General features: G+C 43.6%; 1 protein-coding gene across 11 annotated transcripts in view; it reads right to left on the bottom strand.

Moving 5' to 3' along the window:
- Window positions 1-25,303, bottom strand: part of LOC137320789 (microtubule-associated serine/threonine-protein kinase 4-like) — a 372,901-nt gene that overhangs the window by 83,156 nt on the left and 264,442 nt on the right. For all 11 annotated transcript variants that reach the window (XM_067982619.1, XM_067982622.1, XM_067982621.1 and 8 more), the window contains one exon: window positions 7,393-7,481. In XM_067982619.1, coding sequence (XP_067838720.1) covers window positions 7,393-7,481 — 89 coding nt within the window. The remainder of the gene's footprint in view (window positions 1-7,392; window positions 7,482-25,303) is intronic.

Below are 25,303 nucleotides of genomic sequence, written 5' to 3'. Positions count from 1 at the left end.
CCAGGTGAATGACTGCCTTTTTTTTGATCTGGAATGAAGTGTGACATGTGGAATGCGACAGAAGAACAGTAAGCACAATACATTCATATATAAACTAGTGGATCACTTGTGGGGGTGCTTATGGTATCTTTAAATTACAGGGGTGTTATGCCGCCTAATGCACAATATTTTATATGATACAGTCTATCTCTTTTGCTATTGTTCTGGGGTGGGGGGGTGGGGAGATATAGGGCCCGATGTTAGCAGGGCTGCGGGTTCTCGGCAGGGGGGGGGCTATCGGGTGCGTAGGTAACGCGCCCGGTGAAATTAGTCAGTTTCCCGCGCGATTGTCGCATCCAATCCACTAATTGGATGCACTTGCCTGCTCCTCCGGGTTCCCCACTGCTGATCTGCGCATCGGGCGGGCTGCGCATGCGCAGTAAGATCTGTCAGCTGGAGGCGCTCTATTTAAAGGGGCAGTCCTCCACTGACAGATGCTGCAACCAATAGCAAAAATTACAGCATGGAGCAGCCCAGGGGGAAGGCTGCTCCCAGTTTAATGATGCCTCACTCCAGGTATCAATACATGGGGTGAGGAGGAGGGGGAGGACAGAGATCGTCCTCCCGGCGTGCGGGAGGAAGCGGCCTGCCTCTGCCACCAGGAAGGCCTGGCTCCAGGTGGCAGAGGAGGTCACCAGCGCAACCAACATATCGCCCACCTGCATACAGTGCAGGAGGCGCTCCAATGACCTCAGTAGGTCAGCCAAAGTGAGTACACGTAGTCTTTCCCCTACACTCCGTCTGCCACATCACTGCCCCCACTCCACATCTCCTTCAGCACTGCCAACACAACTCTGGCACATCACCCCTCATACCCCCTCAAACCTCATCCTCATCTTAACTGCACCTACTCACCTCGCCAGTACTCACCTCGCCACTACCATTCAACCCAATCCTCGTACAATCTCATGGCTCGCTCTCATACTCACCCTCTCATGTATTTCTTTCACGGCCAGCCTCACTCAACCTGCCACTACCTGTGCTGCAGCTACAGGGCATGCATCACATATGTGCAGTAGGCAGCGTAAGGCAAACGTGTCGTGAGCATGAAGGGGATGCACAAGGGTGTCTGAGGGTTTGTCAGGGGTGTTACTTACATTGAATTTCTGACCAACTCACATTACATATTATATTGGCACCACTACTGCCATGTCTTCACGAATCTTGTCTGGTTTGTGCAATAATGCCCTCTCCTGAGGATCACTATGAGGACCCACAACTGATGACACCCATTGTGTCACTGCAGAGTGGGCGTAGGTGTATTTGCAGGGCTCTTTTGCACAGACGACTGAGAGACATCGGCGATGTCCCCGGTTGCACCCTGGAAGGATGCGGAGGAGACGTTGTTGAGGGCAGTGGTGACTTTGACAGCGACAGGTAAGAAGATGGTGCTCGGGCCAGCCAGGAGCAGCTCGGCATGAAAGAGGCTGCAGATGTCCACGACTACACGTCGAGTGACTCTGAGCCTCCGTGTGCACTGCTGCTCAGAGAGGTCCAGGAGGCTGAGCCTCGGTCTGTGGACCCTGTGGCGAGGGTAGTGCCCTCTGCGACGCATCTCTCTCTGCGGTAGCCCTCCCTCCTGCTGTACAGGTGGATGTGTCACAGCACTGTGTTGTGGAGCTCCACGTGTCAGAGGTGGACGGAGTGGCCGGCAAGGCTGGTGATGCTGTTCGCCCTCGGAGGAGGTCTTGACTGCAGCTACGGCGGCCCCCGTCCGCAAGATGTACATCTGAGGGGGTCCGCAAGGTAGGTACATGTCTCTGGACCCTGGGGTAAGTGTGCAGGTTGGTGACTTTGACTGTCAGGAGGAGGGTGGTGGAGGCCAAACCTTGTCCCAAGTGACAGAGTGGCCTCCTGCAATGGGTGAGGGTCTCCCCCCACCCCCCCCCCCCCCGCCACCTGTCAAATGGACCTTTGCAGCTGCCACAGGCTGACAGCTGCAACACGTCCATTTGACCTGGGAGTGTTTCCCCCAGTGTGAGAAACAGTCCCAGTTTGTTCTAAAATCCCACATCATCCCTTAATCAGGTCAGTTAATGACCTGAAATACATAAATAAATACCGTCAAGTGGAACCCCGCTGGCTTTAATTGCCTGTGGGATTCCCACCAGCGGGGGCTGCACGCGCATGCCGGCACATCAGCAGGGAACCCGGAAGTGCACGGGTTCGGGGCGGGCTCCGGTACCGCGCCGGGATTCTCCGATTTTTGGAGCCTCCCCGCCAGGAACGCACCCGATAGCGGGTGCTAAAATGACGCCCCTCGTCTTGTTCTTCCGGTAACTATTCTTTACTACTAATTCTTTCTGACTCGCATTCTATCTCTTCCCATCTGTCTTTGTTGCTTTCAAATGTTTATTTATCTAGATGCTCAATTATTATGTCTCAACTTTGTCTCTTAAAAGGTCTATGGTATAGAACAAGATGGTAAGTGTGGTATTTATTATTAAATTCAGTTAATAATGTACTAGAAAAAAAGACTGCAGAGCTTCAAAACATTTGGTTTGTATTCATCAACCATACCAGTACAGCAAGCAGCTGTCAATCAAACAAGAATTTCCAGGTCAGAGGAAAGCGCATTGGAGCGGCTACACACGCAAGAAAGGCGGCTGCATAAAGTGACACCACTATTCTCAGCCAGAATGGAGATGATTGGATAATTCCCCCATAAGTGACTGGGATTGATTTTACACACATAATTTGTATATAACTATTGTCCACTCACCGCATTTTGCTGGAGAAATATTCATTTTGTATTATGTAACGATCATCCACTAACTGACATTTTGCTGGTGAAATAACTTTTTTTTTTAAATCGGGAGACTTTGCTGCACTTTCAGTCATGAGTTCTGTTTGCTGTAGATCGTAGACTCTTTTTAAATAGACTCTTGTTTGCTGAGTAAATAGACTTTGTTGTTTAAATGGACTCTGTCAGCTGTTTGCTAAGTAAATAGGTTTTGTTTGCTGTGAAACAGGCTGCTGCAATTCCTGCCTAAAGTCCTGCAACACCTTCAACTCATTGACTAACACAGTGGTGTCAATAGACACAGTGGAAGAAAATGGCAGCAGCTGCACGGGTAGCAAAGAAAACAGCTTCAACCACAACAGCATTATTAAAAGTGGTTACAACCAGACTGACTGGGTCTTTTTAAAAAAAATTTGTTCATGGGATGTGGGAATCGCCGGCAAGGCCAGCATTTATTGCCCATCCCTAATTGCCCTGGAGAAGGTGGTGGTGAGCCGCCTTCTTGAACCGCTGCAGTCCATGTGGTGAAGGTTCTCCCACAGTGCTGTTAGGTAGAGAGTTCCAGGATTTTGACCCAGCAGCGATGCAGGAACGGTATTATATTTCCAAGGCAGGATGGTGTGAGAGTTGGAGGGGAACGTGCACATGGTGTGTTCCCATGTGCCTGCTGCCCTTGTCCTTCTAGCTGCTAGAGGTCGTGGGTTTGGGAGGTGCTGTCGAAGAAGCCTTGATGTGTTGCTGCAGTGCATCTTGTAGATGGTACACACTGCAGCCACGGTGCGCCGGTGGTGGAGGGAGTGAATGTTTAAGATGGTGGATGGGATGCCAGTCAAGCAGGCTGCTCTGTCCTGGATGGTGTCCAGCTTCTTGAGTGTTGTTGGAGCTGCACTCATCCAGGCAAGTGGAGAGTATTCCATCACACTCCTGACTTGTAGACGGTGGAAAGGCTTTGGGAAGTCAGGAGGTGAGCCACTTGCCGCAGAATACCCAGCCTTTAACCTGCTCTTGTAGTCACAGTATTTATGTGGCTGGTCCAGTTAAGTTTCTGGTCAATGGTGACCCCCAGGATGTTGATGGTGGGGCATTCGGCGATGGTAATGCCGTTGAATGTCAAAGGGAGGTGGTTAGACTCTCTCTTGTTGGAGGTGGTCATTGCCTGGCACTTGTCTGGATATTGTCCAAGTCTTGCTGCAGGTAGGCATGGACTGCTTCATTATCTGAGGGGTTGCGAATGGAACTGAACACTGTGCAATCATCAACGAACATCCCCACTTCTGACCGTATGATGGAGGGAAGGTCATTGATGAAGCAGCTGAAGATGGTTGGGCCTAGGACACTGCCCTGGGGAACTCCTGCAGCAATGTCCTGGGACTGAGATGACTGGCTTCCAACAACCACTACCACCATCCTTTGTGCGAGGTAGCACTCCAGCCACTGGAGAGTTTTCTCCCTGATTCCCATTAACTTCAATTTTACTAGGGTTCCTTGATGCCACACTCAGTCAAATGCTGCCTTCTCACCTCACCTCTGGAATTCAGCTCTTTTCCCGATGTTTGGACCAAGGCTGTAATTAGGTCTGGAGCCGAGTGGTCCTGGCGGAACCCAAACTCAGCATTGGAGAGCAGGTTATTGGTGAGTAAGTGCCACTCGATAGCACTGTCGACGACACCTTCCATCACTTGCTGATGATTGAGGGTAGACTGATGGGGCGGTAATTAGTTGAATTGGATTTGTCCTGCTTTTTGTGGACAGGACATACCTGGGCAATTTTCCACTTTGTCAGGTGGATGCCAGTGTTGTAGCTGTACTGAAACAGCTTGGCTAGAGGTGCGGCTAGTTCTGGAACTCTCATAAAATTGCCACAGCCATACTCACATGAAAGAAAGTAGCCACAGCCACAAAGGCACTTAAGAAAGGAGCTACCATGTGGCACACACCAGCACCACTGGATCACAGGTTACACGTGCCGTGGGAACTATATGACCACAGCCTATGTGAGGAACCAATACTCCAGGCAAGCTCTCCAAGTTGAGCCTCAGACTCTCAACCCAGGAGTAGGCATCTGTAAAACCATTTCCCATGTATTTACAACACTGTAAAGTCAACTCTGGATCGGAATAAAAAATTCAGAATTTAAAAATTCAGAATTATTTTTAATGAGTTTTTTGTGTTTTAAATGTTACTTTTACTGGGAAGTGTTCAACTGGGGAAGAATTCAGGATGGAAGAAATTATTTTAGTGATTAAATTGATTCTTCCTGTTACTTGCCAATTTAGGATTGGTGGTTAGAAAATACAACTGAGCAGTTTGAATGCTCCATTTTCAGGTGCTTACTCATAGCTCATTGTTCCTTATCAACTGAATCAAACTGCTTGTGATTTGTTCATGTCTAGTCAATCATAGATAATAACAGAGAAGTTCTCACTTCAGCTAATCACAACTTTTACCATACAGAAGTGTGATGCTTTGAGGTACAACAACCAGAGGAGTGGCCTAGGCTCCATTCTCTAGAATTCCCTCCCTAAACCCTTCTGCCTCGCCAACTCCCTCTCTTCCTTTAAGACACTCCCAGAAACCCACCTTTTTGGCCAAATTTTTGGTCGCCCCTCCTAATATCTCCTTCTTTGGTTCAGGATCCACTTTTTAAAAATTATGCCTCTGCAAAGTGCTTTGGAACATTTTTCTATGCTAAAAGCATTATATTAATGCAAGTTGTTGTTGTTGGATAGCAATCAGGAGCTCCTAGGAACCCAACTGATTTTCTGTTCCCAACTCAGAAGCGCGGAAGCCAATTGCAGCAGTTCCACCACATCCATCAGAGAAAAGCTAACTCAGGATAAACTGAGGACTGACCTGATGCATCTGAGTAGTTCAGTTACTCATTGCCTTAAGCATCATGGGAACCTTACACAACCTATGTTCAAAAGTCTTCCTTGACAGTATACAATTCTTATTCTCAATCGTCTACTGAAATGGTGTAGAATAGGTTGGTTGTCACTGTGAAATGCAGGCAGTATTAGATTACTACCCAGCTGTCCAATCATCTTCTGCTTAATATCCCCTTCATTAGCTCTGGATAACAATGCAGTATTCCAGGAGAGCAATATACTTCACCGTACGAAATTTATAACCAAAATTGAAATAAGATCAGTGCCCTGATCCATAACCAACTCAGGAATTGAAATGGAAGTTTAAGGAGCGGGAAACTCCATTATGAAATGAGGCATAACTTATTCAGAGCTCTGGGAGAATGGACTAAACTTCGAGTGGATGTTTATGGAAAGCCCATTTCTTCGTTGGCATCTTCATGGATAATCCTCCCAGGCACCTTTGATTTTGTATATCAAAAGGCCTTTTACAAGACTAAGTTACTGGGAGAAATAAAATGTCTGCTGCATCTTGTTTGTTTAAAAGTAACAGTGCCATTCTACAAAGTGCACTTTACAACAACATAACTAAAATGAAAGAAAAAAAAACTGCATTTTAGGTTTTATTCCATGAATGACCCAACAGAATGGCATTTTTACCACATTTCTTTTTAAAACAGAGGTTAAGGTACACATACTGTTCAAAACAACGTCTGATACGCAAGGCTGATTCAAAAATGTGTCAAAAGGCCATACAGTATTGTAATAAAAGATTAACACATCTTAAGCAGATGCTTGTTGAAAGTATAGCTTCAAATGCAGGATCAGTTTTAAGCTGCGACTTTTATACAACATACTGTTCGATAAATAGACCAACAGATCTTTCTTAAAAAGGAAAATAATAACTGATACACCACAATTAGAATCATTTAAAAAAAAGAACTTGCATTTATATAGCGTCTTTCACAATCTCAGGACATCGTAAATTGCTTTACAGCCAATTAAGTACTTTTGAAGTGTAGGAAATGCGGCAGCCAATTTGCACACAGCAAGGTCCCACAAACAGCAATGAAATAAATGAGCAGATCATTTGTTTTTAGGTGTTGGTTTAGGGATAAATGTTGGCCAGGGTACTGGCGAAAATCCCCTGTTCTTCTTCGAAAAGTGCTGTGGGATCTTTTAGTTTCACCTTAGAGGGCAGACGGGGCCTCGGTTTAATGTCTCATCTCCGACAGTGCATCACTGCCTCAGTACTGAGTGCTACCACTGAGCCAAGGACAACACCTTAAATATTAAAAGCCCGGCTGACTGGACTGATTTTATAAGATGACATATACTGGAATAATGGTAATCAGGGTAAAACGGTCATTGATGATGCTCCAAGAGCACAAGACAATAAATATGAACTCCAGGTTTAGGACTTCAAATTTTGTAATCTTGAACAGTGAAATATTCCAGACTTTTGCTAGATCAGATTTTAGAATTATGATCTACGCAGTCAATTTTCATAAAATATTAACAAGTCAATAGCATAAGTAACATTTTAACTTTGCATGCTTGCTTCAGATGCCATACATTATGCTGGCTATCATCTGCATGAAGAGACTGATTAACCAAAACAATAGCAATGCGAAGCCCAATGCCATTTGCAGCATCCTATTCTTATTCACTAATGCACTGCAATTTGGTACACTGTATGATACCAATCTTACGAAAAGCCCATCTCAAATAGTAATTTCTTACCTGAATGAGCAGGGAGAGGTGAGTGAGGTCGAGGAAGGGCTGTAGACTGACTGCTTCCTATCAGACTTTTCCTGTTATTAGTGCGGCAGCTGAGGTCAAAAGTAGAAGGAAAAAAAATTAAATACAGCTACTCAGTTTTATGTGACACTTCATCACTTTTTAAGATTTCATATTTAATGATTTGCCTGTGAAATCTTGCATAACCAATCAAAAATCATTTAATACCATCACAGCTTAGGATCCAGAAGCTTCGAAGCTAAACATTAGTCATAAAAACATTAAAGGGGAAGGAAAGAGAGTGTCCCTGTGCACGCCAGACAGGCTACGTAGTATACATAGGGGACCATTGTTCTAACTTTTTTGATAGACGCTCCAGACCTGTCTAAACACAAGTAGCTTTTCCTTCTTTATAAAAAAAAGTTACTTTTTTGATTATTTAGCAGTGTGAATGATGTCAACTCCAAGGTATTGCATTCATTTGTAGTAAGTACAATCTACTAAAAATGGTCAGGATTCTAAAGGTACTATGCCTGTAGGTGTCATGTATCCTTACATGACCAATTGATTATAACAGGGCAGAACCTAACATTATGCAAACCATGCCCTTAATAATCCCCAGGTAGTTCTTGCAAAAGAAGAAAGAAAAATCATGGTTGCAGTCTCCCAGGAACCAGCCACGAGAACGGATTCAAGTGTAAAATAGCCTGTTTGGTGAGTATTTGTCAAGCATTCATGTTTAAATGAAGTGAAGCAATCCTGACCTCTCCAATCACCATGGACACTGTGCAATCCAGCCCAGTATTAGATCATTCAAGATAGTACATCCATAGCTTTTCCCTCACTTAAAACAAAGTTTCTGCTTCATCTCTGCAATAGGAAAAACAGAACTGACTCCTATGACTCTAAGAGGACTGAAGTTTAATCTGCAACCACCATCCCCAATTCAGAATTAAACCGTACATGCTGCCTCTGCCCCCACCCTCAATAAAATGGGCACAAACCCTTATTGAGCGGCAAACCTGGCCAGCGCACACAAACAAAACCCGACCCCTTAACTTCGATCCAAATAAGAAATTTTGACTATCTCGTATCAGTTTCAAAATCTATGCTAATGAAGGATCTTGGACTTTTCAATATGGACTTTTAATTTTACTTAAAACTGGAATTAAAAGAATGGCCTATAAACCCTGGAATACTTGCTAAAAGAGCAGAATTTGGTTAAAAATATTAACAAGGATAGAACACAGAACTGTTAAACTTGAGTGTTCAGAAGGCATGCTTGACCAAGTTCGAAACAGTAACATGGATTATTATTATATCAGACTGTTGAAGACTAACTGCTGCGTTAGCCTTAGTAAAGCTACAAGGTCAGGAAGGACTTGTCGTACTTTCGAAGGACAAAAAGAGATAAGGAAGCCATGACAAAGACAAGCTGCCTTTTGAACCGTGAGAAAGGAAAACTACTAGCAGCCTGTTTTGCCAGCAATGAGTAATATAAAAACAGCCATTTTAGTGAGTTCGAGGAGACAGACCAGAAGCAGACAAAGAAGGATGTCAACGAAGAATTAACCCCCTCAGTCTCCCAAAGCAGAAGAATTAATCATTCTGAGTTGAGTTGTACTACTGACCAAGGTTGTAAGCATCTCTATCTGTAAAACTGCTGTGTTTTAATGTCAATAAAACCAGTTAGTTAGGAAAGTTTTCAGCCTCAGTTGATCCTTAGAGCAGTAAAGAGAGAGTTAAAAAAAACCTACACTAATCTTCAATTATAAAAATAATATATAAAAGGCCTAAAATTTTGATAAGTTTCATGGTAACAAAGATCTGGACTCATGCTGCCTATGGACAACACATTCAAACTATGGTCAATTGGTTCTATCCTGGAAATTTGTCAATTTTAAGTTTTTTTTAATATAGAGCCCAAATATCTATCTCAAACAGGCCTTCACTAATCATCAAGACCTTAAGGTATTTTCACAGGAAGTATTTCGTATAAGAAATTACTTCTCCTACCCCAACCAAGCCTGATCTTGTTCTCAGCAATTTACATATACACACATGATATTCCTGCAGGGATCACTAAATAATGGGGTCACCTCACTGAATTTTTTCTTCCCCATCTCCAGGGGCACTGAGGCAAAAAAAAATACTAATCAACTACTGGCCCAGATGAGATCATGTAACTTAGCACAAGCCAGGGAGAGGTTAGACAGACTGGGACTTTTTTCCCTGGAGAGTAGGAAGTTTAGGGGTGATCTTATAGAAGTCTATAAAATAATGAGGGGCATAGATAAGGTCGATAGTCAAAATCTTTTCCCAAAGGTAGGGGAGTCTATAACGAGGGGGCACAGATTTAAGGTGAGAGGGGAGAGATACAAAAGGGTCCAGAGGGGCAATTTTTTCACTCAAAGGGTGGTGAGTGTCTGGAACGAGCTGCCAGAGGCAGTAGTGGAGGCGGGTACAATATTGTCTTTTAAAAAGCATTTGGACAGTTACATGGGTAAGATGGGTATCGAGGGATATGGGCCAAGTGCAGGCAATTGGGACTAGCTTAGTGGTATAAACTGGGCGACATGGACATGTTGGGCCGAAGGGCCTGTTTCCATGTTGTAACTTCTATGATTCTATGATTCTATGAAATCTCAGACCTTCTAGTCGGTATAGCTTAGTGCTACACCATATGTTTCCTTTACCCACCAGACCATCTGGAGACTATAATCTAATTCACTTAATATTGCCTATTGAAGTATATGATATTAAATGGTCGAGAAAATGTAAATCTGGAACATTAATTCAGAGCAAACTAAGACAGTAAACCAAGGGGACGTAGGTTCAAACTGAAGAAGAGCAAACAGATGTCAGGAAAGTAAGGAAAGTGGTGGTGTAAACCTTAGAAAGTGGTGGTGTAAACCTTAGAATCATTCAGCAGCCCACTTTATAGCACGACTGGGAATGGGAAACTGAAGGCTTTTCTCTTTTTTTTAGGATAGATTAGCAAAGATGGGCCAAATGTCCTTTTCCATCTGTACTCATTTAGTGATCACTTTATTGTGTATATACTTGTCATTTTTTGCTCAAGCATATTTAGATATTAAGCACTGTCTGCAAATTACCTAACTCAGTTGCTAATTCACTCTAGATCTCTGAACATTGGCGTCATCTGCAAATTTAGAAATTCTACTTCCATCAATACCACTAAATAGATTGAATAGCTGGAGTCTTCTAATCACAGCTACCCAATTAGAACAATTAGCTTTGATAACTACCCTCTATTTCATATAAAGGACTTAATGTATGATTTACAAATTTCTCCTTGACCATGAGCTTTTGCCTTAGCCTCAGGTTCTGTGAAAGACCATATCAAAAGTTTTCTGAAAATCAAGCTAGACAATCTTATCATCCACCAAGTCGATAGCATCAACTATATACCGTCTACGTCTCTTAGTTCAAATAATTTGACAATTTAAAATTTTAAACATTACATTCTCACTTTGCTGTGTTATTTACATTTTTAAATTCAAATTATTGGATAACCGATTTTTGTTTCTGCGCAAGAACGACTGAATTATTAGCAGACTGTATATGCTTCTGACCTAGAGCCTGAAATTGACATTTTCCAAACTGTGTAGTTCCCTCACCTGACAACAATTAAACTGTGACTGACTTGAAGCTATTGACTTACTTACATTGGGACTGTATAAATGGACATAGCTTCACCTTTGCAGCAGAACAATACATTGCACATTACATTCTTATAGCACATCATATTTATGACAAACAACGGCACTGGGGATCCACTAGTAATTCTATTTTATACAGGTTAACTCAACCACGCTTTCACAAAGCCATACTGATTTGGTTTTATTGTGTTTTTACTAAACACACTAAACTGATTTCAAACAGGGTTCATTAATTCCAACTATCCTGGTCAAGCTAACAGGTCTACAATTCTCAGAATCGTAGCTACAACTTACTTTATCTTAACTATTTTCTAGTCTTCTGGTTTACGCTGTGGCGAAGGAGTATTGCCATAGTGCTACCACAGCACCCATACCTCTGCCTTCATTTCTCTATTTATTTTTAGATGAACATTTGGTTTGGGGCCAAGGCTGTTCCTTGGTGTGTTGCGTTGCCGATGGCGCCCGGTGCGCCTTGGTTGGAGTGCATGGGAGTGGAGCCGGGTGAAGGGACCCGTGAGCCAGGTAACAATCACCTGCTCTAACCCACCCTCAGCTGTTCTGGCTTATCATTAACTGGCTTATCAAGGGGTGTGGTATAACAACAACAACTTGCAATTATACAGCACCTTTAACATAGTAAAACATACCAAGGTGCTTCACAGGAGCGATTATCAAACAAAATTTGACACCGAGCCACGTAAGGAAATATTAGGACAGGTGACCAAAAAGAGAACCACTCCAACTTCTCAGGTCTCTCCACGTAACTGAAGTCCGACATCCCTGGTACCATTCTAGTAAATCTCCTCTGCACCCTCTCCAAGGCCTTGACATCTTTCCTGAAGTGTAGTGCCCAGAACTGGACACAATATCTAGCTGAGGCCTAACCAGTGATTTATAAAGGTTTATCATGACTTCATTGCTTTTGTACTCTTATGTCTATATTTATAAAGCCCAGGTTCCCAGATGCTTTTTTTTTAAAAAACAGCTTCATCAACTTATCCTGTTTTTAAAATTGTACCATTTAGTCTATAAATGGGCTGGTTCATAGAGTTATATAACAACAACTTGCATTTGTGTAGCACCTTTGATGTAGTGGAGCGTCCCAGGGTGCTTCACGGGAGCGTTATCAGATGGAGGTTGATGCTGAGCCGCCGGGGCGGGGGGGGGGGGGGGGGGTGGGGGGAATATCCGGGGCTTGGTTAGAGAGGTGGGTTTTGGGGAGAGTATGAAGGGAGGGGAAGTGGAGGGGCGGAGAGGTTTTGGGGGGTGGTTGGTGGCGGAGGAGGGGATTCCTGAGCTTGGGGCCTGGGTATGTGGCCGCCAATGGTGGAGCGATGGGGATCGGGGATGCGCGGGAGGCCGGATTTGGGGGAATGCAGAGATCTTGGTGGGTTGTAGTGATGGAAATGTTAATGATGTAAAGGATGGGACAATTTTCCTTCTTCACCCCCCCCCCCTACCCAACCCACAAAAGTGATGACGTTTGCCGACGTGTGGTTCTGTGCTGACAGCGGGCATCCGGTTCAATTGTTTATTGCTCAAGCTCACATTGGCCTGAATCAGAGCAAACAGGAAGGGAAGAGGTGGAAAAGACAAGAGAGGAGGAAGTATCAGTGGGAGTGAGCTATAACCTGCTTAACAACTTAGTGTGTAATTCCATGAACCAGCCAAAAGAACCTCACACAGGTTCTCCCAAGGCTGCACTCCACAGATTCCCAGAAAGTTCGCTCAGCCAAAACGGTACCCCTCAAGTTAAAAAAGGTTCAAAAGCTGCGTAAATCACCAGTTGTCGCTCCAAAGTTGGGCTTTGGGTTTGGCTGTTGAGATGTCTGGTGGGAGACAAGGAGAAATTGGGCTCCTCAAAGCTCCTGGAAATTTTTTTCTCGGGCTAGGGAAGGGCCCGGAATTTTCTGATGCGCTCTCAGCAAATTGGCAAAACTGAAGCAGAAAATCTCCCGTAAGGTCTCCAAGTGTCTCTGTCTGATCAATTTGAGAGACATCCATTACTTTGAAGTTACCTTCAGCTGCGGCCTGTTAAGACCCCCCTCCCAAAACCCGGCACACGAGACATGGAGCCTCATCAGTGGTGGGCACAGGTGGGAGAATGGGTGCTACAGTCTAAATTCTGACCCACAGTCAGTCTAAGTGAGGCTCCGCATGGTGCTATGGGTTATCACTGAGTTACCCTTTTGGTCTTGGCCTAGTGTGAGGCAGCACATGGTGTAACAGGCCAAACTCTCTGTGCTGCATTTACTGAAGGGTACGGAGCCATTCACAGTTTAATTCACTCCCACAATAACAAACCTTTCAGACACTGCCTTCATCAATTGAGATCTGACTCTAAATCTCCCCCCGCAGAAATCTCACTGCTTTTAGTTCCTTATCAGCTCCCCCAGAATGAACTTACATGCTGAAGTTTATTCGTCACAGAGTTTAATTATCATTTTAAAACTAACAAGACCTTTTCTTGGTCAATTCTCTGTGATTTCAGCACATTCAGAAACAGGCTGAGGTTTGAATCAAAAAGGACTCAAGCTGAACTGGAATATTTAACCTACCTGGATACTGGTGACTCTGCTTGATTTTAAAATCCGATTGGCTGGTGGTTGATGAGTGTGGTTGCTAAGTAGAATTAAACTATTGGCTGGAAATGGTGTTTCCAGCCGGATCGGTGCTTGGACCACTGTTGTTCACCATTTACCTCAACGACTTGGACTCGGGAATCAGAAGTACAATTTCAAAATTTGCGGACCACACCAAATTGGAGGGTATAGTTAATACTGAGGAGGATTGCGATAAAATACAGGAAGACATTAATAAACTTGCAGAATGGACGTATAATTGGCAAATGAATTTCAATATAGATAAGTGGGAGGTATTACATTTTGGTAGGAAGAATAAGAGGGCAAAATGCACCTTGGATAATAAGAGTCTAAATGGAGCAGAGGAGCAGAGGGATCTCGGGGTACAGATACACAAAACACTAAAAGTAGTGAAACAGGTTAATAAGGTGATAAAAAAAAGCAACCCAATCACTGGGGTTCATTTCTAGAGGGATAGAATTGAAAAGCAGAGAAGTTATGTTAAACTTGTATAGAACGTTGGATAGACCACACTTGGAGTATAGTGAACAGTTCTGGTCTCCATATTATACAAAGGATATAGAGGCACTGGAGCAGCTGCAAAAAAGATTTACTAGGATGATACCAGAACTGAGAGGTTATACCTATCAGGAAAGATTGAGCAGGCCGGGTCTCTTTTCTCCAGTAAAGAGAAGGCTTCTGAGTGACCTGACAGAGGTCTTTAAGATAATGAAAGGTTTTGATAGGGTAGATGTGGAGATGATGTTTCCACTTGTGGGGGAGACCAGAACTAGGGGCCATAAACATAAAATAGTCACTAATAAATCCAAAAGGGAATTCAGGAGAAACTTCTTTACCCAGAGAATGGTTAGAATGTGGAACTTGCTACTACAAGGAGTAGTTGAGGCAACTAGCACAGATGCATGAGAGGAAGCTAGATAAGCACAAGGGAGAAAGGAATAGAAGGATATGCTGATAGGATTAGATGAAGTAGGGAGGGAGGAGGCTCGTGTGGAGCATAAACACCGGCATGGACCTGTTGAGCCAAATGGCCTGTTTCTGTGCTGTACATTCTATGTAATTTAATTAATTACTGTTTTTTCTATGACTTGTTACATTCCTTTTATTCATTCTTTATAAATATATGCATATATGTGTACATACTTATGAGGACCTTTATTATAGATGAGCATAAACTACATGTGGTTAGATTTAAGCCAGAAATTCTGTAGAGCAAATTCATTAGAGTGCTAAGAAAAAATGAATTTACTCTCAAGTTTTAAATTTGGAAGCGAAGCACTTCAGGTTCGTTCACAACGGAAATATAGAATTCCACATAACCTGCTATAGAAACTAACACTCTGTTTACACTGCCAGGCAAGCTCGAGTTCTGTATTTATAAGATATTGGTACACTGCCAGTGTAGAGTCCTGGTCGAATGCCAGGCAAAGTCTTTGATCTCCCTATGTTTCTCTAGGCAACAGGGGATAGTGTGAGGACTTGATGTCACTGTTCTAGTATCGCTGCACTGTACTTGTGGCATTCGGTTCCAAAGGTCTATGATCTGCAATAGGATAAACATTGTAGACATGGCATAAAAGCACAAACAGAAAGAAAATCTTTTGCAATACTACTAGGATCTTCTGCTATCGTTGAAATAAGCATTTAGGACAAATTTAACTTTGTAAAAAGCTAAAATGCAAGTCTCTTTTCTTCTCTGTATCAGAACCAAATTCTTAAAATAATGTATCCACAGTTGATAAACAAGGTAATCTCGTTAGTTAGCCAGTTACTGAAAAGGCAGGATTAATCTGATAATTGGGGAGGTGTCTGGTGAAACAGGTGGTTGGAAACAGAGCTCATATGTCAACAAAGATTTTTTTTCCTCAGCACTAAGCTACTGTGCAGTGAAAGGCCACAGCCATTTTTAATATTCACACTAAATCAAAAGCAAAATACTGCGGATGCTGGAAATGTGAAATAAATAGAAAATACTGGAGATACTCAGCAAGTCAGGTAGAGGAAGAAACAGTTAATGTTTCAGGTCGATGACCTTTTGACAAGTACAGGAACTGGAAGAAGTTGAAGATTTAACAGTTTTTAAGGAAGTACAGAGCCAAGGAAAGGGGGGGGGGAGGAAGAGGAGGGGAGGAAAGAACAAAAGGGAAGGTCTCTAACAGAACGGAGGGCAGGAGTGATTAAATGACAAAAGGGATGATGGTGCAAGGCAAGGAGGGTGGTAATGGGGCATGTAAAGAAACAAAAGATGGGTCCAGAGCTGTAAATGGCAACAGCAGAACCATTACCGGCACCTGCTGTCGGAAAAAATGGGAGCAGTGGTTATGATCTGAAGTTATTGAAATCAGTGTTGAGCCCGGAAGGTTGTAAAGTGCCTATTCGAAAGATGAGGTGCTGTTCCTTGAGCTTCATTGGAACATTGTAGGAAGCAGAGGATAGAGAAGTCAGAGTGGGAATGGGACAGGGAATTAAAATGGCAAGTGACTGGAAGGTCAGGGTCACGCTTGCGAGGTGAAACAGCGATTTACTTGTACTTCTTTCGATTTAATATACTGTATTCGCTGCTCACGATGCAGTCTCCTCTACATTGGGGAGACCAAATGCAAATTGGGTAATTGCTTTGCTGAACACCTCCGTTCAGTCCACAAGTGTGACCCTGAGCTTCCGGTCGCTTGCCATTTTAATTCTCCGTCCCATTCCCACTCTGACGTTGGCCTCCTACACTGTTCCAATGAAGCTTAAGGAACAGCACCTCATCTTTCGATAAGGCACTTCACAACCTTCTAGACTCAGTGATTTCAATAACTTCAGATCATAACCACTGATCCCATTTTTTTGGACAGTAGGTGTTGGTAATGGTTCTGCTGTTGCCATTACAGCTCCTCGAGACCCATCTTTTGTTTCTTTACTTATCCCATTAGCACCCTCCTTGCCTTGCACCATCATCCCTTTTATCATTTAATCACTCCTGCCCTCCATCCTATTAGAGACCTTCCCTTTTGTCCTTTCCTCCCCCCTTTCCCTTGCTCTGTACTTGCTTAAAAACCGTTAAATCTTCAATTTCTTCCAGTTCTGAAAAAGGGTCATCGACCTGAAATGTTAACTCTTTTTTTCTCCACTGATGCTGCCTGACTTGCTGAATATTTCCAGCATTTTCCGTGTTTAATATTCACACAATAGGTGTAAGTGTTAATGAGCATGGTTAACTCATGAGTTACCCAATATTTCTGCAATCAGCTATATTTCTCTGCCAATAGCTACATACACAGAACATTTAAATAAGTAATTCTACACAGTAGAAAATAATCAGTTAAATGCAGAGTTTGCTGTTAAGAAAGAAGATCTGGGTAATTGAAATTATTGGTGAAACAGCTCAATATACTAACATTTTCAGGCAGGAGAAACCCATCGGTCCATCTAGCCACAGTATTCCCTTGGTGTGTTTCGAATAACCCTGAATCCCATTTACTGCCAAGAACCTGTCTAGTTTCTTCTTAAAACCCATTGAAGTTTCTTGTTCGAACACCCGTACTGCTAATCTGTGCCACATACTTGACATCCTTTTAGTAAAAAAAGTTCCTCCCGCATTTCCTATTTTCTTTTGTTGCTCTTAATTTGTAAATATGACCCCTTGTGCTTAGATTCTGCACACGGCAGAAAAGATTACTTGGATCGAATTTGTCTAAACCTTTCAAAATTTTAAACATTTCTATCATATCGCCGCTCAGCCTTCTCTTTTCAAAAGAGAAAAGATTCAGGGTAACAAATTTTTCCTCATGCTTCATTCCCTTAAGTTCTGCGATCCGTACCCACCCCCCCCCCCCCCCCAACACAATAAATGAATTTCTATTTTGAAATAGGGGGACCAAAACTGCACGCAGCATTCCAGTTGTGGCCTCACCAGCATCAAATATAAATTTCAAATGACTCTCTGTTATATCCCTTGCTATGCATCCCAACATTCTGTTTGCTTTTTAACAGCCTGGGAACATTGTGTTGATGGGACCTGTCCATTAATACCTCAAGATCTCTCTCCACTCTGATACTTCAAGCACATTCCTATTTAGCACATAATCCACATCAACCTTCCCTCTGCCAAATCTCATAACCTTATATTTCCCTGTATTAGAAATGGCAGGTGCCATTTCTCTGTCCTGAGTTTATCAAGGTCCTTTTGAATTTGTGCACATTGATAGCCATCATTTGCCACTGCTCCCAATTTGGTATTTTCTGCAAATTTTGACATTTTGGACAAAATTCCTTACTCTAAATCATTCTGAACCTTGTGGCACTCCACTGGTAAAATGGCTGCCAACCAAATACCTGCCCATGCACTACTACTTGTTGTTGTCTACCAACCAACCAATTGCCAATCCATTTTAATACATTCCCTCTATCACATGGAATATCCTATTATGTGGGACAGTGCCAAATGCCTTTCTCAAATACAGGTTATAAATAACTTTGTTCCTAGTAACAGTTCCCAGATTATGTACTTATTTCACATTAACACTGGACATATACTTACATGCCAGGCACTAGTGAACACATTTGTTAAATCAATAATCGCCAGAAATTAGGTAATAAGAATGAACTCAACTTCCAAATCTGGGCTGACATCTGTGGTGGTGGTGGGAGAACATTATTTCTTTAAGTTCACAGCAGTCTGTTTAAGAAAATAGTGTGACACATGCACAATGGGATAATTATTTGTTTTGCCCAACCTATAAACATTAAATGTTTTTGTACCTACATGTTTCACAAACTTCACCTATAATCATCTGGCAAAGGCGAGTTGGAAGGAATAAGTGTTCGGGTCCTTTTGTTTTTAAACTTGTTCATATAGTGGTTATGTAGCTGATGTTTCCATTTTCTTGCAGTCTTTTTTTGGACGGGTAGGAAATGGGAACATAGACTCCTTCAGAAAAGCCCATTTTTACAATCGTCTATTTGGGAGGGGAAGTTGTTTACTGCTTAAACGTGAACATTTCTGTAATAATCTTTTGGCCCCATGTATCTAAGACATGGGCTAATTACAACAGCTGCAAGTGACTTAGAGCTCAAAGGATACTGGATATAGGTTTTATTTTGGATGATGAATTACAGAGGGAATGAATCATCCTCCAAATAAAGAATTAAATTTATACACCAGCCTCCTCCAATTGGTAATCCCAACAAAGCTACTAGCTCGTGTTCCCAGACTACTTTCTGTCATACCTTTTCAAAATGTCTTCATTCCATTACATTATGATTCTGCTGTCAAGAGTAAATTCTCACAAACAAACACACCAATTTACAAAATTTGTTTGCTATACTGGTGCACAATGATGTTGTTTCGCTAATATCACTTGTTGAGCTATTAGAAGTCACGCCTTCATGTTAAAGCTGCTTTGGAAAGAGCTGCACTGAATAAAATGGCACATTATTAATCACTGTTTCTGCATAGAAACATGAGTAGGTCATTCAGCCCCTTGAGCCTGTTCCACCATTCATTTAGATCATAGCTGATCTGTATCTCAACTCCATTTACCCGCCTTTGTTCCCTATCCCTTGATACCCTTACCTAACAAAAATGTATCGATCTCAGTCTTGAGGATTTCAATTGACCCAGCATCCTTTTGGGAGAGAAAGTTCCATATTTCTACTACCCTTCCTGATTTCACTCCTAAATGGCCTAGCACTAATTTTATTATGTCCCCTTGTCCTGGATTCCCTGATGAGAGGAAATTAGTTTCTCTGTATCTAACCTATTGAATCCCTTAGTCATTTTAAATATTTTGATTCGATCACCCCTCAACTGTCTAAACTCAAGGGAATACACAACCTGTCCTCATAATTTAAACCTTTAAGCCTGACATTATTGTGGTGAATCTGTGCTGTAGCCCATCCAAGGCCAATATATCCTTCCTGAGGTTCGGTGCCCAAAACTGAATGCAATACTCCGCATGGGGTCTGACCAAGGCTTTGCACATCTGAAGCACAACTTCCTCACTTTTGAATTCCAACCCCCTTGAGATAAAGGCCAACATTCCATTAGCCTTTTTGATTTATTTTTGTACCTGTACACTAGGTTTTAGTGATTTGTGCACATGGACCCCTAAATCCCTTTGCTCCTCTACAAACCCTAGTCTCTCACCATTAAGAAAATATTCCGATTTGTCTTTCTCAGATTCAATGTGGGTGACAAGAAATAGCACAGCTTAATGGAGCCGCTCTTACTTCATTCCAGAAATGTCCTTCCTGGTCATGGCTCAGGGCCATACCAAGTGATACATTTCTAACTTTGGTCTCTGCTCACTTTTTTGACCTCAGCTGGGTTGGTGGGAGGATGCTCCAACTGGCCTTGGAAGGGAGAAAGAGAAATAAAGAAAATATTTCAATTCATGCAGCATGTTTGGCATCCTCAGGATGTCCCAGCGCTCTTTACAGCTAATGAAATACTTTTGAAGTGCAGCCGCTGAAATGTACACAGACGCAGCTACTAATTTCCCATAAATGATAATGAGATAAATGACCAGATAACCTGTTTTTGGTAATGTTTGTTGAAGGATAAATATGGGCCAGGACACCAAGAGAACTCTCTTACTCTTCTTTGAATAGTCCCATGGGATCACCCGAACAGACAGATGGGGCTGACAGTACAGCACTCTCGGAAGAATTGCACTGGAATGTCATCCTAGGTTATTTGCTCAAGTACTGCAGTAGGTCTTGAATCCACAAGCTTCTGACTCAGAGGCGAGAGCGCTACCACTGAGCCAAGGTGACTCTTAACAGATCATGGCACCAACTATCCAGTGACTTGGGAGTAATAGTACAGTGGTTTAGGTATACTAATGGGCTCTGCTACAAGATGTACATTCATTCTAGCAATTCCCCATTGGATCCTCCACATCTCAGCTTGGATATTGACGGAATATACCAGGTAGAGGGAAATCACTTTCAGAAAAGAGTTAATTCACTTTGCCTTTTTCAGTGCCATTCTGCACTATAATAAACAGGCTCCTCCATTTGCATAAGATTGTAATCTTGAGGCCAGTGGGATCCAAGATCATCTTGTGTGCGAGACTCCTGATGAATGTGAGAGTGCTGGTAAGCCAGCATTGCGCGTTAAAATCAGATTCACATTATCCATTTGTCTTCTGAAGGACATGATGGAGCAGTATTCATTCAAGCTGTGGTAAGTTATACAGCTGTGTTCAGATCATCCTCCTGTCTAGCAGAGATGAATGAAAGAAGCTGATTTTCCCTCAGAAGCAAAAGGTTTGGGGAGGAGAAGTGAATCCCCTAGGTTTTTTCTGCTTTAAGTTCTAACATTAAAATATATCTGTTTGCCCTAAACAGCAAAGCTGCCTAGATAAAACCAGCTTCAGAAACGAACATGATATCAGCTGTAATATACTAGCATTCACCATGCATAGGAACTGTATAATATATGTTCTGAAGTAAGTGTCACGCTGTGCATGTTACAAAGCTAAAGTCAAAGGTAGAAATTCAATGACTTATAACAGCAATGTAAACATCAGCATTTGAGTGGATACCAATTTATATTTATGATACAATAGTAAAACTAAAGTTCCTCCCCTTATAAATGTGATTGATTCTTACTCTTCTAGTGAGCTTATGTCATTTAGAGAAATTGATTTTTCAGCACCAATAGGACAATAAATGACTTCAGTAAATCACACCGATCCTATTCTTCCTCTTCTATCGGTGGAAGGGAGTCACCGAGAAGATGCATCCCACCTGTCCATCAAACTGCAGGGAACAATTCTGCTTCAAAGTCAGCCTGTGGAATTTTTCTGGCAGATCATAGATTCTCTTTTTTTTTTAAAAAACAAAATAGTATTTTTGCCCCAATACTCATTCTTTAGAACATAGGAAGAAGAGTAGGCCATTCAGCCCCATGAGCCTGTTCCGCCATTCAATTACGCCATGACTGATTTGTACCTCAAATTCATTTACCTACCTTTCCATAGATTGTTTTCTGTATATAATAAATTGTTTGTTGCATTTCTATGCAATACATTGTACAATCTGTTCCCTGTTTTCCACTGTCTACCATTTAATTTGTCAAGCTAGTACCTGCCTAATAAAGTGAACACTACAGAATCTGCAGGTTTTCACTAGTTGCAGTATGGTACCACGAACTCAGAGTTCAGATCCTGAGCAAGTTCTGAGCATCAAGACCAACAGTCTTGAATTTCCTTCAGGCGTACAGATATGTTGGGCTCAAAATCCCAATGGTGCCATTGCACCTTCAGAACGGAGGCTGGGCAAGACATCCAGCTGCCTTCAGGTAGCAGTACTGACCTTGCTGTAAGTTGTGGGGTCAGCCAATTTACATGGGCAGAAATGTGCAGGCTGTGAAAATGCAGCCTGTAATGCATCAGATAGCCTGTGTGGTTGGGGGGAGGGGGGGTGGAATATGTTGCAACAGCAGGAGTTAGGCCCCAACTGGGCCATGAGGTGGGGGCTAGGAATACCTGGAGGAGATGCAGAGACCAGGTGCAGCAGCAAGATAAAAAACCTGCTACCACTTAAAGAGGCAATGGTAGCACTGGAGAAATCAGGCAATCTAGGCAACAAGGATGGCAGTCAGATTGAAAAAATGAACAGAAACCTTCATGGAGTCAGACCTGCATGGAGATACAGAACACAATGGACTATTCGTTTGAGGTTAGGGTTGGAGACCCACCAAGAATGTTGAATGCACTCTTTGAGGGAGTGGGATGTGGCAAGGAGTGCCATCTCCTTGACCCCCAGACTCCTTTGCAGTGGCAGGAAGAAGGTTAATGACCTCACTACAGCAGCCAAGGTAAACTATCTGTTCCCCCTGACCCTTCGTTGCAGTGTTTTTATATGTGTGGCACACCTTCATTCATTACTCTCATGGTGCCACAGGAGTCAGATGTGAAAGTCGGATCCGGTAGTGAGGAACGAAGGCTCTGCAGAAGTCAACCTCTAGATACAGAGCTTGCAGATTCAGATCTCTCGGGTACTGATCTAAAAAGGAGGCTGGATGAGCGTCACATTCAAATGGAAGCACTGAGGGCCATCTCGAGGGACCCGAGACACACAGCAGGGGTCACGGCTAAGATAAATGCCATCCTCAGTGCCAATATTGGAGAAGGATTAGACATAATGCAGCACTACCTGGAGCAGATGTTGACATCGGGAACAACATCTGCATTCATCCCACCTGACAGAGCAGCTTTCAGACCAGTCATTACATCCAAAAAGTGGATGCTCTGACCATGGGCCTTCAGGCATTGGGGGACTATTTGGAGAAGAATGGAAAGTAGCTTCCAACAGGTAAGTTGCCTTTATTGCAAGGGGGTTGGAGTATAAGAGTAAGGAAGCCTTGCTGCAATTGTACAAGGCTTTGGTGAGACCATACCTGGAGTAGTGTGTGCAGTTTGGTCTCCTTACCCAAGGAAGGATATTTTTGCCTGAGAGGCGGTACAATGAAGGTTCACTAGATTGATTCCTGGGATGAGAGGGTTGTCCTATGAGGGAAGATTGAGTAGAATGGGTCCATACTCTGGAGTTTAGAAAAATGAGAGGGGATCTCATTGAAACATATTTGATTCTAAGAGGGCTTGAAAGGGTAGATACTGAGAGGATGTTTCCCCTGGCTGGAGAGTCCAGAACTAGAGGGCATAGTCTCAGGATAAGGGGTCGGACATTTAGAACTGAGATGAGATGAGGAGGAATTTCTTCACTCAGAGGGTCGTGAATATTTGGAATTCTCTATCCCAGAGAGCTGTGGATGCTTAGTCGTTGAATATATTCAAGATAGTGATCGATTGATTTTTGGACTCTAAGGGAATCAAGAGATATGGAGATCGAGCGGGAAAGTGGAGTTGAGGTCGAAGATCAGCCATGATCTTATTGCATGGCGGAGCAGGGTTGAAGGGCCGTGTGGCCTGCTCCTGTTTTTTATGGGGCGTCTCTAGAATCCACTTTCATGAACTGCTCTTTCTCCTCGTGCAACCTTTCTAGCCAACCCCCCCGGATGCCGGCTCATGTAGGTGTCAGGATACAGGGCCAAGCTGCCCACACATGTGTAGTCTTGTGCTCCAGAACTAGCTGCGCCTCTAGCCAAGCTGTTTCAGTACAGCTACAACACTGGCATCTACCCGACAATGTGGAAAATTGCCCAGGTATGTCCTGTCCACAAAAAGCAGGACAAATCCAATCCGGCCAATTACCGCCCTATCAGTCGACTCTCAATCATCAGCAAAGTGATGGAAGGTATTGTCGACAGTGCTATCAAGCGGCACTTACTCACCAATAACCTGCTCACCGATGCTCAGTTTGGGTTCCGCCAGGACCACTCGGCTCCAGACCGCATTACAGCCTTGGTCCAAACATGGACAAAAGAGCTGAATTCCAGAGGTGAGGTGAGAGTGACTGCCCTTGACATCAAGGCAGCATTTGACCGAGTGTGGCACCAAGGAGCCCTAGTAAAATTGAAGTCCATGGGAATCAGGGGGAAAACTCTCCAGTGGCTGGTGTCATACCTAGCACAAAGGAAGATGGTAGTGGTTGTTGGAGGCCAATCATCTCAGCCCCAGGGCATTGCTGCAGGAGTTCCTCAGGGCAGTGTCCTAGGCCCAACCATCTTCAGCTGCTTCATCAATGACCTTCCCTCCATCATAAGGTCAGAAATGGAGATGTTCGCTGATGACTGCACAGTGTTCAGTTCCATTCGCAACCCCTCAGATAATGAAGCAGTCCGAGCCCGCATGCAGCAAGACCTGGACAACATCCAGGCTTGGGCTCATAAGTGGCAAGTAACATTCGCGCCAGATAAGTGCCAGGCAATGACCATCTCCAACAAGAGAGGGTCTAACCACCTCCCCTTGACATTCAACGGCATTACCATCGCCGAATCCCCCACCATCAACATCCTGGGGGTCACCAATGACCAGAAATTGAACTGGACCAGCCATATAAATACTGTGGCTACGAGAGCAGGTCAGAGGCTGGGTATTCTGCGGCGAGTGACTCACCTCCTGACTCCCCAAAGCCTTTCCACCATCTACAAGGCACAAGTCAGGAGTGTGATGGAATACTCTCCACTTGCCTGGATGAGTGCAGCTCCAACAACACTCAAGAAGCTCGACACCATCCAAAATAAAGCAGCCCGCTTGATTGGCACCCCATCCACCACCCTAAACATTCACTCCCTTCACCACCGGCGCACTGTGGCTGCAGTGTGCACCATCCACAGGATGCACTGCAGCAACTCGCCAAGGCTTCTTCGACAGCACCTCCCAAACCCGCGACCTCTACCACCTAGAAGGACAAGAGCAGCAGGCGCATGGGAACAACACCACCTGCACGTTCCCCTCCAAGTCACACACCATCCCGACTTGGAAATATATCGCCGTTCCTTCATCGTCGCTGGGTCAAAATCCTGGAACTCCCTTCCTAACAGCACTGTGGGAGAACCGTCACCACACGGACTGCAGCGGTTCAAGAAGGCGGCTCACCACCACCTTCTCGAGGGCAATTAGGGATGGGCAATAAATGCTGGCCTCGTCAGCAACGCCCACATCCCATGAACGAATAAAAAAAAAATGCAGCCTGCTGAAGAATCCCCCTGGGACTCAGAAGCTGAGTCGA

Source organism: Heptranchias perlo, chromosome 4, assembly GCF_035084215.1.
Source record: "Heptranchias perlo isolate sHepPer1 chromosome 4, sHepPer1.hap1, whole genome shotgun sequence".
NCBI classification, from domain to species: Eukaryota; Metazoa; Chordata; class Chondrichthyes; order Hexanchiformes; family Hexanchidae; genus Heptranchias; species Heptranchias perlo.
Note: the sequence above shows the minus strand (reverse complement) of the source record. Positions and strands in the feature narration are given on the sequence as shown.